The sequence below is a fragment of the Kogia breviceps genome, chromosome 2 (assembly GCF_026419965.1).
Source record: "Kogia breviceps isolate mKogBre1 chromosome 2, mKogBre1 haplotype 1, whole genome shotgun sequence".
Lineage (NCBI taxonomy): Eukaryota > Metazoa > Chordata > Mammalia > Artiodactyla > Physeteridae > Kogia > Kogia breviceps.
In genome coordinates, this window is record NC_081311.1 from 178864667 (window position 1) to 178881647 (window position 16981).

At 35.4% G+C, this 16981-nt stretch overlaps 1 protein-coding gene across 2 annotated transcripts in view; it reads left to right on the forward strand.

The window, feature by feature from the left end:
* The window catches only part of SPAG16 (sperm associated antigen 16), an 860968-nt gene that overhangs the window by 476479 nt on the left and 367508 nt on the right, over positions 1-16981 (forward strand). For both annotated transcript variants that reach the window (XM_067027549.1, XM_059052920.2), the window contains one exon: positions 16457-16583. In XM_067027549.1, coding sequence (XP_066883650.1) covers positions 16457-16583 — 127 coding nt within the window. The remainder of the gene's footprint in view (positions 1-16456; positions 16584-16981) is intronic.

Sequence of the window (16981 nt, forward strand, 5' to 3'; positions counted from 1 at the left end):
AACTTCTCCTGGTACTCCAACTACTGGAGCTGAGACAGCCATGAGTCAAGCACCCAACTGCAACCAGTTTATATTTTAAAGTGATGTAAAGGAGAGAAACAATAAATACAGAACTGGCTTTCTTGGAATCTTCAATGCTTGGGTTTCAGAGTCTTTTCTGGGCAATGCATTGAGAAGTAAGAACAAATGACAAAGTCAACCTAATCATTAAGTCAGTGGTTCACCAGGACGGTGGCAGTGCAACTCCCAAAGGGATGTTTTGATAAATCACAAAATTTTTTTTCTTATTTCAGTGATTCATGGAGACTGAAGTGGTTGGGGCCAGGCATGCTGTACATCTTGCTGAGTAGGACAGTCTACGTAATGAACACATTTTTTGTGTACTTCATGACTTCCAAATTCCCCTATGTATATTCATGAAGTTGAAAGAAAAAGCCTGTTGATAATCCTTTTAAATTTTTATTTTTACCCTAGAACCAATTTCACATTGAAAATAATCCAAAGCATCGTTTACAAAGTTTTAGTATATATTGTTTTTCAGGAATTCAACTACTTTGTAAATCAAGGGAATATTTAACTAATTTTTTTTTTTTTTTTTTTTTGCGTTACGCGGGCCTCTCACTGCTGTGGCCTCTCCCGTTGCGGAGCACAGGCTCCGTACGTGCAGGCTCAGCAGCTCCACGGCATGTGGGATCCTCCCGGACCAGGGCACGAACCCGCGTCCCCTGCATTAGCAGGCGGACTCTCAACCACTGCGCCACCAAGGAAGCCCTTTAACTAAATTTTTATTGAAACATGACCAAGAGTGTTTTACCATTGCATAAAATTACCTCAGTGGGAGTAAGGCCACTTGAGTTTGAGTTCTCCTAGACAGCACACCTTAACAGTTTGCATTTATGGCAGTCGCAACCATGACAATTCCGTAGATGTGAGCCTCTGGTTCCATGATTATGTCTCCTAATGTAGTTGAGCCTAAGCATTTACACTTTGAAAAACACAATATTTTGTTACAAATTACTTGCTATTTATTTCTTTGCAGAGTTAGACCAAAATACATTGATTTTAAAAATTATTATCTATTTTCTTTCTGTATAATAGATGGAGCATTAAATCTGTTTTTCAATGCATAGATTTCATAGAATTAAGAATTACTGTATGAAGTAGTTAAACAAACTAGTACCAACTATGGGGGACAAAAAATTGTGTAGTAAGTTATTTAGCTGAACATAAGAAGTGTTCATTATATAAGCCTGAAATCAAGATTTGTCAGGAATAATTGATAACATTTATATGCATAGATTGATATTTCTATCATGTATAAATGATGCTATATACAAATGATAAAACAAAGTCATATAAAAGTTGGCCTTACAGTACAGATGTCTAATGGGAATATGTCATCCTTATCACCTTTCAGCCCTACTGACCAGTCATGTAATAAAAATGGATGGCACCTGAAATGAGAAAACAATTATGTGACGATCTGAAGGAGGGTGGCCATACCCAAAGGATGAACAAAATACTTCAAGCCAAACTAACAGCAACATAATGAGCTAAGAAGTGACAGGCACAAGCACAAGCAGATCTTGTTTGCTTGAAGCAAGCAGAGTTTGAGCTGCTTCACTGCCTCATTTAAACAGCAGAGTATGCTCAGCATGAAACTAAGAGACAGTTTACAGAGAATGACACCCTGCAGGGAACAGCTGCTGCTAACACCCAAGGGACAGAATTATATAGAAGACATATTTATTTAATTTTGCAATTTGTGAGGAAGTCTTTTTTAGACCCACTCTTTTTTTGGCATTTTATTTTATTTATTTATTTATTTATTTAAAGAGGCAACAGAGTTTAATGAAGAGGCCATTTACAAAGGCGTGGTCAGCTGTAAGATGTCTAATTTGATTTTTATTTTCACAGCATAATTTGTCATTCTATTATTCTACATTCTTCATAGTTTACGATGCTAATTGTTGGGGAAAATAGGTATGTTTCTAGCCAGTACTATAGGCTTTTTATATATTATCTCACTTAATCTTACAGCAACCCTGAGATGTATGTTCTCTCTTCCACTCTTTGCTGAAAGAGATAGGAAGGCTCAGTAAGATTTTGTCATTTAAGATCACATCGCAGGTAAAATTTCTCATTTTAACTTTGTCTTCCTGAGTCTGAAAGCTATGTATTTTTTGAAAAATTTTTATTGGTGAAGTAAGTCAGACAGAAAAAGACAAATATCATATCATATGATATCGCTCATATGTGGAATCTAAAAAAGGCTACAAATGAACTTATCTACAAAACTGAAATTGAGTTAAGATATAGAAAATAAACTTAGGGTTACTGGGGGGTAAGGGTGGGGGGAGGGATAAATTGGAAGATTGGGATTGACACATAGACCCACTCCTCTGAGCAGAAAGCATCAGGTCAATGAACCAATCACATAGAACAGAAGATATTGCCATATTTATATGAGTCAGTGGAATGGATCAAGTAATTTTAACAGCACTGTTATATTTCCATAAATATAAATAATTTGTTGATTATGGTTGTTCTTAAGAAAAACTACCCTAAAGCAAAATTTTAATGGCACTGCCTTACAACCTATTCAATCCCAATTTCTATTCTGGAAATTAAACCCATATTGAGTACAGTTCCAGGTCCAGGCCAGAAAAGCAGGGGAAATCCAAGTTTAAGTGAAAGAAGTACTGATTCCATGTATATCTCTATCACTCTTTAAGAAAGATATGCTTGATAAGAAAACAATATTTTCTCACGTAAATTCCAGGTTTTATTTAAGAAAGATCCTGAATCAAAGGTGAAATATAGTAAAAAAAAAAAAAAATAGTATGTGTTTCTTTATGGAAATGCTGTTAGTTTTAAATTCTTGACGTGAGTGATTGGATATGTCATATATGAATTTACCAAGGAATAAAATAGAGGTCATAAAATATAAAGACACAATAGGACATATTTTTAACCTCATGAAACAAAATGGCATTTTAATGTATTAAGCTGGTCACTTCACTGTATTTGTATATGGGTCCTCACTACAAAGTTCTGTCCCTGATTTGAACACATCAAGTATGAGAGGTAAAAAGCACACGGTAAATGAGTGTTACAAATGGCTTTTTGTTTATGAACCTCATCTTTAGGTTGGTGACATTCCATCACACAACCAAGGCAATGATTATCATTATGATTATCTTTATAATAATCTGTAGGATCCTGCAGAACTTTTCCAACAACATATTCAGATCCTAACAAATCAATCTGAGGTGGAAAAACAGCAGATGGACGTTAGGAAAAGTTAGTGCAGTATGATGTTATAAAGAAAAGCATGTGTGTCTTTTCTCAAATTTGGTGTAATATATTCTTTACAGAAGGTAATTTTCTTTAAAAACATTAGTTAGTTCAGCGTTTGTGTGATTTTATGAGGAGGAGGTGTGAGTAGCCATAATGGTGGCAGTAAAATGCAGTGAGCCCTAATATATAATTCATTTTAGTAAAGAGGAGAAAAACACCTTAGGTGATATAGTTTAATGGACTACTAGATGAATGACCAAGAAAAGAGAGAACTTCAGTTTCAATATGAAAGTTAGAGACCATTGAATAAATGAAATTGTGACAAGAAAACATATTCTTTAAATATCCTTTAAAATCTGCTACCTCAAATCCTTCCTGTGGTATTTAATTCTTTATGATCAACAAGATGATCAAAGTTTCATTAAATAGTTTGTTACAGATAAAAAAGGAGATCCTTTTAGAAGTCATGTCTCATAATCCAGCTATTATTTAGATAGATATTTCAGAGAGAGAAAATAATTTTCAAGTTGTTTAGAAGACTAAGGTGCAAGTAGAAAGTAATTACCATTATCACTATTAAAGTATCTCTTTCTGTTCACTGAATCTGAGACCGATCTCAATGATTTGCTTACACATTCATGGCTGCTTTTAAGTGCCCTCTATTCTGAATTTTGTTCTCCATATTACAGTTGTAACACATAGGAAATAAAATGGATATACCTTGTTTAAAGTTATCAATAGAGCAAAATTATTTCCATAATCAAGAACAGATCCAAATACAGGCAAGTGACTTAATCATATAATTTAAAGGTTATTACAAGGGCCCGCATGACCCTGAATATTTATTTTCCCACCAGCTTACTATCTTGTTTATTTTCTTATATGAACTACTCTTCCTGCAATTAGAATTACTTCTTCTGTAAGAAGAAGAAAGAGAGGACTTTATTATCATTTTTCTCTAGTATTTATGAAAACATTTAGAAGGTAACTATTCAAAATACACTCAGGTGAAATGGGCCCAAGAGAAATGGGAGGGAGGATATTAGTTTAAAGGAAGCCTTCTCATGCATCCTTCTCGTTTCATTAGCACAGATTAATTTATTAAATTAACTGGTTGCTCACCAAAGCCTGCCTGACCCAAGAATTATGAAGTGGAAAAGCCACTAAGTGTAAATATGTATTAGAAACAAAGAAAACTACCCTAAGGGATTTGGCGAGCAGCATGGATAATTTTCAGGTGGGGTTTTCATGGAGGATGAGTCCAGGAAAGCCTCAAGGAAGTGTAAGGGTGTCAGGGAAAGCACGTCCAGAGTTTGAGAGAACCGTGGAGGTACTCATAATCAAAGCCTAGAAAGGACTCATTTCACAACTCCTAACTTCCCTCTCTATGCCATGAATAACATATATGGCACAACTGAAGTTTCCCTGATAGGCTTAAAATATTTTCTCACATTTTCTTTACCAGTAGCTCTATCCTAATCCAAACATTTAAAAGTACTCATTTTTACAGACATTTTAAAGTAACACAGTGGAAAAATGGGATCCTCAGATTGATACCATCAAGGATAGTAACATAAGACTTTTTTCAGCTTAATACTTTTAAAAAGCTTTCATTCCTAAGAGTAAGCTTATGAATTAAGATCAGAAGTTTATGTTAACTAAATTCTGCTTTTAGATGAGAAAATAAAACTAAAATACTGGCAGTTTCTAAAGCTCCTTCAGGGGGAATTAATTCTTGGATCATTTGTGTTGATCATACAATCCTTTCCTTTTTAGCTAATTGAAATCAACATAAAACTCCGTTAGTTTATTTTTAAAAAGTATATTCAATATTTGACAATTAAGTTCAAAGAGAAGGATATTGGATTGAGGGTTAAATACTGGGAAGTAATGGTGTCTCTTCACAAACAATGAAGATTTGCAGTTTCATTAATAATAATAAATTATTATTGACTCTGGACCCACTATGTACTACTCTTCAGCCACAGAACATGACAGATAAGGCCAGAGTCCTCACGGAGTGTACAACTCTAGGCAGGGCTAATGGTGGGGAGAGGGTACAATGACATAAGTAGTCAAGTTAATTTCACTTAGTGATTGGTGCTATGAAGGGAATGAGCAGGATAATGTGACACATTCAGCTTTGTACCCCTTGGTGATCAGAAGACACTGAGTTGTTTTTTGTTTGGTTGGTTTTTTTGCGGTACGCGGGCCTCTCACTGTTGTGGCCGCTCCCGTTGCGGAGCACAGGCTCCGGACGCGCAGGCTCAGCGGCCATGGCTCACGGGCCCAGCCATTCCGCGGCATGTGGGATCCTCCCGGACCGGGGCACGAACCCGCGTCCCCTGCATCGTCAGGCAGACTCTCAACCACTGCGCCACCAGGGAAGACACTGAGTTTTTAATGAAAGCTCTGAGTATGAGGAACCAGCTGGATTGAAATTTCTTTTCTCAAACAACCTAGTCCCTGGATGTTCTAAGGATTTTTTTTCTCCTCATTCTAGCCCTGCTTTCTGCTTTGCTTTTTGCTGGGAACCCTACTCTCCTACAGCCATGCTTCTGTGACTAGAGAGCTTTCCTTTTGTCATTGACTTTTCCCATTCCTGATATCTGGTTTCTGACTAAGATCTCTTTCGGGGGATTGACATGGAAAGGAAAAGAGGTGTAAGCTTTAAAGTATCACTGTGGCTACTTGTGATCTTAATATGTTTAAATTTAATATATTTAAATATTTTGGAGAGAAGTTTAAATAGATGATTTCAGAAATGGCTTTTATGTTTAAATTATTTAATGTTACATCTATTGATCAATTTACAGTTAATGAAGTTGATCACAATCATCTTTAAACCTAATTTATTTCCTTTTTTCTTTTTTTTAAAAATTAATTTATTTATGTATTTATTTTTGGCTGTGTTGGGTCTTCGTTTCTGTGCGAGGGCTCTCTCTAGTTGCAGCAAGTGGGGGCCACTCTTCATTGCGGCGCACAGGCCTCTCACTGTCGCAGCCTTTCTTGTTGAGCACAGGCTCCAGACACGCAGGCTCAGTAGTTGTGGCTCATGGGCCTAGCTGCTCCGCCGCATGTGGGATCTTCCCAGACCAGGGCTCGAACCCGTGTCTCCTGCATTAACAGGCAGATTCTCAACCACTGCGCCACCAGGGAAGCCCCTCCTTTTTTCTTTAAAGCCCTTTTCTAAGAAAAATGTGCTTTGAAACAACCCTTTTGACCTTCTTTGTATATAAAAAACAAGATATTAGATAGTTTTAATTAGGATTTTTAGAAGCCAAGGTTCTTTTAAAGACTGATCTAACTGCAGGAACACTGCACTCAGGGACCATTTTAAACAGCAAGATCACCAAAATTACCAGAAAATGCTCAAAAATGCAAAAAAGTTGGCACTCAATTGACTGCAAAAAGGACACAGTTTAAGTTATGAGAGCTGAAACAAGTAGGCAGAGTATGGCCTAGTTGGACCTCAGTTGGAAACGTGCATGTCATGTGACTCAATTTTATTGCTGCTCTGCATTCCCATATATGTGAATGCCTGCAGAGCATTGATTTGGGGGTTATAAATACATGTTAGCAAGCAGGCAATTTGCATATACGGAATCCTTGAATAATGAGGGCCAACTACACTTCACAGTGTTAAGGTGTGCAGATTACTTAGAATCATAAATGGTCAATAGATATCAACTTAAACTACAGTGTTAAATGTAATAGAAACTGTTGAAATATAGTTATTTGCTTTTGTCTTCATTCATTTGCCTCAGTTTGCCATTTCAAAATTGAGTCATTTTATTTTAATTTTTTCCGTTATCCAGTTTACTGCCATTTACTGCCAAGCGTCCACTTTTTCCTCACTGTTATCAGTGGACGCTACTCCAGCCTCTGTAACCCCCTCTGTGCTCACACCCTTTGCAAAAACAATTCAGGTGACTATGTAACAAGTCTCAGTGAGGACCTGAGGGTACTCTGAGCAAGTCCCCAGCTAACTTATGGTTATTTTATTTATTCACCTTTTGCTTTTATTCCCCAAATGCTGGATGCATTCCAGGTATTTGAGGTTGCCGGGAATCTGCCCTTTACATATGTGGAGTGGGGTTTTATTACCATTTGGGGGTAATTCTCAGATAGTGTATTTATTGTCAAGGGTTTTGGTCAAAACATTTTTTTTGTCTAGGAGCTGTGGCCTGTTGTTGCTCCTTCCTGGCTGAGACACTCAGACCACATAATAGATTATTCTTTCACAGTAGATTATGGTGAACTTTCAGATAGGGTTTGTGGCATACTCCCTGGTAGATTTTATTGAAATATCACTCCCTCCATTAAATGTTCAACTAAATTTTACATTCACAAAGAAACTGTTACACAATAAAGGATTTTATATTATTTGAGTAATATAAAATCACATTAATTAAAATGTTAACTTTTTAAGTCAAAATTTGGATGTCACTGGAAACTTTGCCTTGCTGAGATGGAAATTCAGATGGATTTTTAAAATGGCTTATGTATAAACTTTTAAAAATATGATGGGGGTAGGAGGAATCACTCATTCAACTTGGATGTTATAGTTGTAGTATGACGATTTAAATATGTTTCACTTATGCTCATGTTAGCCTATTAGATGTAAGTATTTCATAAAGAATTTTTATTTCAGATAAGCCTTGTGATAAATGTTATCATTGTATGTTGGCTCAATTATATAAATACTATTTAAAATCCAGGTCTTTTACTTACAAAACAGAAATAGAGTCACAGATGTAGAAAACAGACTTATGGTTACTAGGGGGGAAAGGGGAGGGGAGGGATAAATTGGGTGATTGGGATTGACATATACACACCACTATATATAAAATAGATAACTAATAAGGACCTACTGTATAGCACAGGGAACTCTACTCAGTACTCTGTAATGGCCTATATGGGAAAAGGATCTAAAAAGGAGTGGACATATGTATATGTATAACTGATTCACTTTACTGTACAGCAGAAACTTACACAACATTGTAAATCAACTATACTCCAATAAATATTTTTAAAAATAAAAGAGGGGATCAGGAATAATCTCCTAATTAAAGCCTGGTGCAGTAATATGGGGGAAGTTTTAAGATTTATTGTAAAGAGTTAAGAAATAAGAGAGATTTTATCATTCAAGTACAAAATGAAAGAAAAAAAAATGTAGGGACATGGGTTGCCCTTTTAGAGGGTTAGAGACAAACAGAGAGGACAAAATGACGCCAAACGAAAATGATGAAATGCGTTGTAAAACAAAATGAGAATGTAAATATTCTTGCTATTAATTTCAGCTCTTTATGAAGCAAAGGAATTGCCAGAATCACTAAATTTTTGAAATAAACCTGTAGAGTAAAAACTAATTAAATAAATAAAATGAAGTAAAATAAAATTCAGGTCTTACTAAGGGTTAATAAGATAATGAATTCCAGAATTTTTTTTCAAAACAAGGACAGATAAAATTTTTACCCTTTTTCTTCATATTCACCTGAATATATGTTGCTGCTGCCTTTTGTAAATGTTCCATAATTCCATTAACCACATTTTGTTGATCTGAAAGTTCATACAAGCTTGAAGTTTCAAAAGTACAGTTTCATATCCAATATTAATAGTGTTACAGCAAACACACCAAAGGAAATAAAACCTTTAAAATTTAATGCCTCACAAGGGAGAACTGTATTAAAACGGCGCCCTCTTACAAGTTACAAATGGAAAATACATTTTAAATGAAAAGGCATCTGCTCTAGAAGAGCAGGTCACTTTGTTTTATAGCAAGTTCAAAATTCAGAGAAATATTCATCCTTCAGTTACCAGACTAATAAATTGAATCAAGGGGGGCAAGGAGAGAGAGAGAAGAAAAAAGGGGAAATAAAGTAAAAACAGGAGGTGTGGTAATAAAGGGCTTTTTCTTGTGAACTAACTTCTCCCTACAAAAATTATAAGAAAACAGCAGACAGAGCAACAGAGATAAAATTGCATCAGGCTTCAGTGTTTATGTTTTTGATGGAAATGTATGAATAATTTCCATCCCTTGCAGTGCTGTCATGCTCCATCACTTTAGTCCATTTTCACCTTGCAAAGAATTCTGAATGGGACTTCCTTCTCTGGCAGCTAATTAATCTCTCACAAGCCTGCTCTTGCAGCCTGTCTACCTGGAATGCCCCACACATTAAAAAAGTGACTTGTGAGCAGATTTCTTGCCCCCTTGAGCAGTTCTTTCTTCCGTTAAGCTATATGAAGACCCAGCTTTTTCTTTTTGTTTGGGAAACTATGTGCACTAGAATATATCATTGAGGAACCTCTCCCTCTATCCCACTACCATAACTGAATACACTCCCAAATAATTAAATTGGGTTTTAATGACAACAGACAAAGCCTGAATATCAACTGTGAATGCGCACAGTGCAGCAGTACACATAGTATGTAAGGACACAATAGTGCACATAATATGTAAGGACACACATTTCTAAATTATACATTTTCTGTGTATGTGTATTTGTTAGATCTTCATTGTGATGAAACAGATATAATCATATTTATAATACTGTTGCATTTGCCTTAAAAATACTACCAGATTTTGCAAATAGGAGACTTTTTAGTTTTTTGGCAAATTCTGTATGTAAAAAAGATTAAGCTAAGAGCATACTTATTTATAGGTTGAAATGCTTCAATTAAAAAATAATAGAAATTCTATTCAGGTTTATTCTATTTAATAAATACAGCCAGGCTTCCCTGGTGGCGCAGTGGTTGAGAATCCGCCTGCCGATGCAGGAGACACGGGTTCGTGCCCCGGTCCGGGAAGATCCCACATGCCGCGGAGCGGCTGGGCCCGTGAGCCACGGCCGCTGAGCCTGCGCGTCCGGAGCCTGTGCTCCGCAACGGGAGAGGCCACAACAGTGAGAGGCCCGCATACCGCAAAAAATTTAAAAAAAATAATAATAAAATAAATAAATAAATACAGCCTTTTAAAAAGTTACCACTAGTGAACTACTTGCAAATAGCAATGCTTAACTTTGTCAGAGGTGCAGCTGTCTTTCAGTAATAACTCACAGGAGGTTAGAAATAGTAATCATTATTTAATATTTTGCTGATGCTGTTCACAGATCTTTTTTATGCAGTTATCTGTATTGTTTTATTTTCTCTCATGTTTTGCTGTTAAATCTTTTGTGGATTTTTGTTTGTCTATTTCTTTATATTTCCTTTTTAATTAAACATAAAAGACTTCCCAGTAGCTATGTTATGCATGCCTTTAGAAAACAGAGATATATATGTTAATGGTATAGCTATTCCAAATATTAAAGATTCTTTATCCATCTGTGAAGATGCATGCAACTGACACATGCACGTATGAAGATGTACTTGATAAGAGAATAGGATCACTATAAAAATTCAGTTATTCACAGAAATGTATATTAAGTAGTTATTGTGTCTCACGTACCAGGAAAGTGAAGCCAGAAGGAAAAAGTATTCTGAAAAGTGTTATTTATTTTTTAATTGTTTAGTCAAGGTAATATATACAGTGAAATGGGCAGCTTATTAAGTGTTCAATTAGATGAGTTTTGACAAATGTATATACCTTTAAAACTAATGAAGATATAGGCCATTTCTATGACCACAGGAAATTTCCCATTCATCTAATGAAAGCCCACTCCCCATAGCAAACAGTCTGGTTTCTGTAACCATAGAGTGTCTGTTCTTGAACTTCATATGAATTTGATTATATGATACATAGACATATTTATCTGGATTCTTTTATTCAGTATTATTGAGATTAAAGCATATTGTTGTAATAATCAACAATTTATTATTTTTAATCACAATCTAATGAGTTAATATGGTACTACTTCATCTAATATGTAAGGACCTTAAAACAGTGTAGTTCCATGTTTACCCCATCTTCGTGACTTTGCTGTCTTGTATTTTACTTTTACGTACTTAAAACACTGTCCAGTACAGTGATGGTATCTTTACTTTAGCCAGATATCTTTTAAAAATTAAAAAAGGATGTTTTACATTTACCGATATATTTATCATTTCAGATGATGATATTCTTTTCTGTATACAGATGTTTCCATCTGGTGTCCTTTCCATTCAGTCTGAATACCTTCTCTTCAGCATTCATATAGGAAAGATCTGCTGGTGATGAATTTTCTCAGCTTTCATTTATCTGAAAAGTTGTTCCATCTTCATTATTGAAGGTATTTTAACTGATTGTTGAATTTTCAGCCCTTAAAAATATTGTTTTATTGTATTCTGTCTATTGTTTCTGTTGAGAGGTCAGTTGCCATTGGCATCATTGTTTCCTACATGTTGTGTTTCTTTCATTGATTGTGACTTTCAGATTTCTGTTTTAGATATTGCTTTTAGAAGTTTTACTATGATATGCTTAGGTGTGTTCTGTCTATTCTTAATTATGCTTGGATTTTCCTGAGCTTCTTGGATCTGTACATTGGTATTTCTCATCAAATTGGGGAACACTTTAGCCACTATTCTTTCAAAAATGTTCTAACCCTTTTCTCTTTCCCTTCTCCTCTACACCTACCGGTCACCTCTGAAAACCCTGTTATTCCTGTGTTAGACCATGTGATTATCCCCACTGATGACTGGGGCTCTATCTATGGTTTTTCAATATTTTTTCTCTGTTCTTCAATTTAGGCATGTTCTATTGATCTTATTCAAGTTCACTGATCCTTTTTTCTGCAGTATCCAACTTGCTATTTTGCTCATGCAATAAACTTTATTTCATGTGTTATACTTATCAATTCTTTTTTTATAGTTTCCATTTATTGTCTGAGAGTCTCTATTTGTACACCCATTATAACTGTTTCTTCAAATCCTTAAACATACTTATGATATATGGTTGAAGTCTCACATACCCTTCACTGCAAATTTCCGGCATAGCAGCAGATCAAACTATTCCCATTTCCTCTTGGCTCAGTGAGACTTCAAATCTACTGGGGTTCTACTATTATATTTGATAGCAGGGAAGTGCTTCCAAGCAGAAAGTTAGGGAGGTCATGGAGCTCTTTGAATTTTTTTCTTTGCTCAAAGATTCCCATCCTGTGCTGTGTTTAGTTCAGTGCCAGAAAACAGTTGCCTCATATAATTTGTGTCATTTTATAGTTGTTTGTTGTGGAGGGAGAGGCACAGTACCGATTACTTTATCATGGTAGCACAAATCCCAGCAAGACATTTTTATTGCTGGATAAAGGAGATCAAGGAAACTGCCAGAGGTGAGGCAGGTTGAGGGTGGTAAGGGAGACAGAGGCCTTTAGAGTTGATATAGAGCCTGTGACTTGAGGGGTTTTGCAACAAGCTACATCTATACTTTAAAATATAAAGTGGAAGAAAGATGAACTTCAGGAATCAAGCCAGTAACACACTCAGTGAGAAGTCTTTTGGGAAGATAGCAAATCTGATTAGAAATTAGAGTTAACCTAAATCTAATTTCCCTCCTTTTGCCATTAATCTTTAGCAAGTAGCTGTCCCATATAATGTTAAGTCATAATAAAAAGAAACCAACCCAGAACTGATGATGAATTGCAAAAATTGAAGAATAAATGAATATAAACCAATTTCCACTGAAGTTCACATACAGTGCACAAGGAATTATGTAAGTAAAGTTACCAATAATTCAGATTAAAAGTCCTCTATATTTTCAGTCAAATTACAGAAATGCTGTATTTCTTTTTTTAATAAATTTATTTATTTTTGGCTGCATTGGGTCTTCGTTGCTGAGTGCGGACTTTCTGTAGTTGTGGCGAGTGGGGGCTACTGTTCGTTGCAGTGCGCTGGCTTCTCATTGCAGTGGCTTCTCTTGTTGTGGAGCATGGGCTCTAGTCGCACAGGCTTCAGTAGTTGTTGCACGTGGGTTCAGTAGTTGTGGCACATGGGCTTAATTGCTCCACAGCATGTGGGATCTTCCTGGACCAGGGCACGAACCCGTGTCCCCTGAACTGGCAGGCAGATTCTTAACCACTGTGCCACCAGGGAAGCCCAAAATGCTATATTTCAAGTTGATTTTACACAATAAAATAGAACATCAAAAGAGCTAAAGCATTGTATTATGATTTTATAAGACAATATATGCAGATGGAAAGCAGACTGAGAAATATCAGGAAAAAAGTGAAATCAAAAACATAAATGAAGGTTTTTGATTGCTCCCTCTTCACAGACACACAAATAAGCACAATTAAGAATTATAAAGAACAGTTGTGAAAAAGAAATTTTATATATATATATATATATATATATATATATATATATATAAGGATACAGGATTATAGAGAAAATGTTAAATGTAGAGGAAAATGAGACAAAATAAAACATAGCTGGTATTCTTAAGGGGGAAAAAACACAAGCAGAATAAATGGAAGAGAAAAACATAAAGATGTAGTGAAAGAATAACTATTTATTAGAATTACATAAGTCAAAGATGGAAATTGCTATCTGGGGAAATTTCTTAACTCCAGTGTTTGCAAAAGAACTGTTAGGGCCATGGGTATAAAAAGCAAATCATCCACAAAGGAAGTTAGGCAGGAAAGGGAAGAGAGATTCGGCTGGCCTCAGACTTTGCCCCTGGTATGAGACAGTGAAACATTGCTCCACAAACATTGGAGGAGGAGAACTGATGGTCCCAAGATATTACAACCATTCAGAATTGCTCTTGAAGTACTGAATAATCAAGAAAATATATAAAAGTATGGGTTCAGAGGGTTAATTTAAATAGATATTAATTGAACACTAGGCGGATGGGAGGCACTGAGCAACACTGGGATTTGTGATTTCTGATCATATGTGTGTGTTATAATTTTTGACATTGTAAGATTAACAAAATGATTTCCAAAAATTTCTAGGTGAATAAAAGAAAAATGGGAGGAATTATAAACATGTTATAATTATAAACATTTCCTTTTTAAATTAAACTTTCTATAAATGAAATATGACTACAAATAACATACTTAATATTTTCTTAATGTGAGGATGTTTTGTGGAGAATGATATTTCATAATAATAAACTATTGACTTTCTTATATAATTTAATAATTTACTACATTATAAAATATATAATTTTCATTTTTCTATGAAATCAGTCTCTCTTTTTCTCTGTCATAGAGCTATATCTGGAGCAATTACTCTAATAGTTAAAGATGATTATGTCAGTATACTGGGCTTTGGAATATAAATGTTTAAAGAAATATTTTGTACTTATATTTTGAGAATCATTAGAAAACAGCAGGTAAAAGTTCTACATAAAACAGTACCTCTTTAAAAAATAAAAGAAAATAATTTATCCTGTAAGTTTTAGCACACATCTCAAAAATATGTCATAAATAAAATCTGAGCATACTTACAAATATCCAAATATATTTTTGAGGGGTCAGGTATTAAATATTTTAGGCTTGTGAACCATATGGTCTCTCATAACTGTGCAACTCTGCTGTTGTCATGGGAAAGCAGCGATAGACATGTGTAAACAAATTGATGTGTTCCAATAAATCATTCTTCGTGAAAATAGGCAGCCAGACATGGACCATGGTTTTTGACCCCTGGTATGTATTGACTTTTCATCAACCTTAATGATCAAAATATTATCAGTCTCTCTCAGAAATATTAAGATAAAGAAACAGATACAAAATGGCCCTGATTAATGAATTTATTGATTTTATTTCCTTGTTCCTGACATTAATTACTATAATACTTCACTTTGATATGAAAAGTCTCAATCAAGGGGCAAAACTGAGTAACTTACATACGTATCCACATAAATCTTAATATTTTCTAACTTCTCAAAAAAGCCAAAATTTAAGTAAGGAGGAACAAACTTTGTTCCAAACGGTTCTTAGATGTTATGCTCAATTTGGCTTCTTCCCTTGCCTTTTACATTTACAACCTTGGTCAAAAATCTCAGATTGTCAAAGCTAGATTGGACCTCTCAGTGCATCAAATTAAGTAATCTCATTCTCACAAGAAGGACCCCTACTGCCACTGAGGTTAATAACTTCTCTATGGTAACCCTGCTAGTTCTTGTCAAATTTAGGACTGGAACCCAGGCTACCAGCTCCCATTGCAGTGTTTTTCCCACTCCCCCATACTGTCACATATGGCATGGCTCAGTCCAGACAGCCGTCAGCTACTCAGAGCTTAATGAGCTGGTTATCATACTAGAAATGTACCTTTATTGACTCATCTGTTCTCAGCATTTTTAGTTATCCTGTTTCTTCTCTATTTTCTTCTCTATTTTATAAATAAAGTTAATTAAAAGAAAATCAAACATTACAAATGAGAAGTGATACTGCTCTATGAATATATCCTGCTTCATTAAGAAACAGTCCTTTCATAAAATGGCAAAAGGCAAAGCTGCAGTTGTCTTTCCTTATGAGTTATTTCTAATCATTTAGATCAGTGGTTCTCAGACTTCTGTGAGTATCAGAATCAACTGGAGAGCTTGTAAAACACAGACTGTTGGGCCCCAGCCCCAGAGTTTCTGATGCAGTGGGTTTAGGATGAAGCCCAATTTGCATTTCTGATATGTTCCCAAGGGATGCTGATGCTGTTGGTCTGGGTAAAACACTTTGAGAACCACGGGTTTAGATTCGTTAATTCACACTTCTGCTCAGGCTCCATCTCAGATCCAGTGAAACAGAATGTCTGGGGCTTGAGGTGGAGTATCTGCTAAAAGCATCTCAGGTGATTCTAACATAAAGCCTAAGCCGCTGAGGTGGGGGCAGGGCGGGGGAGTGGGGAAGAGAGACTGAGCAACTTAAAGAAGTTTCTCTCATCTTCCCATATTATGAAATGTTTTCTTCCTCAGTGTATTCCTTTATGAGATGGGAACAGTTTTTAAGTAGTCATTTCATGATAAGGAATAAATGAGGTAGTGTAAAGATGACTTTACCAAGTGACTTTATAAATTGAACGTAATTTAAATGTAGTCAATTTTATGCTGCCAATTCTATAAAGTGCTTAGAATATAAGGTGGTTGTAGAACTCTCCTTTTCCAATGTTATTTTTTTACATCTTGTCACTTGTAAAGCTACTTTATGCCTCAGATACTTGAACTATCTTTGTTAGTGTTATATAGACAGCATAAGAAACATGTAGCGCTAAGTCCTACAGCTTTAACTTTTACTGTTTCTCTATACAGTGAAAGATGCAGATGCACTTTGTATGGCCATACAGACTCTGTGAACAGCATCGAGTTTTTTCCTTGCTCCAACATTCTTCTCACAGGTTCTGCAGATAAGTCCCTGTCTGCATGGGATGCAAGAACAGTAAGCAAATCATCAACACTTTTTCCAATTTTGATAGGTCTAGTTACTCTTAGTCACTTTTCAAGTATTAGGTACAATTTATGAAGTAATTGTGCAGGGGCATGTAGGTTAAAAGAATGGTAATAAGTTCCTGTTTACAAGATCCTGTCTATGTGCTTTTATGTACCCTGCCTCCTAAAAGTAGAACTATAAAAATAATGTAATTACTTTATTAAACATTAATGCAACAATTTTTTATTGATATAGAAACTGTGCTGATACATTACATATGACAGAGAAACACATAACACCTCTCCTTAAGGACTTTGTAGCTTGGAAAGGAAGGAGAAACGAGATTTTAATGCAATAGGGTATGTGTTAAAATGGAAGAGGATACAAGATGCAGGGGAAAAGCAAGA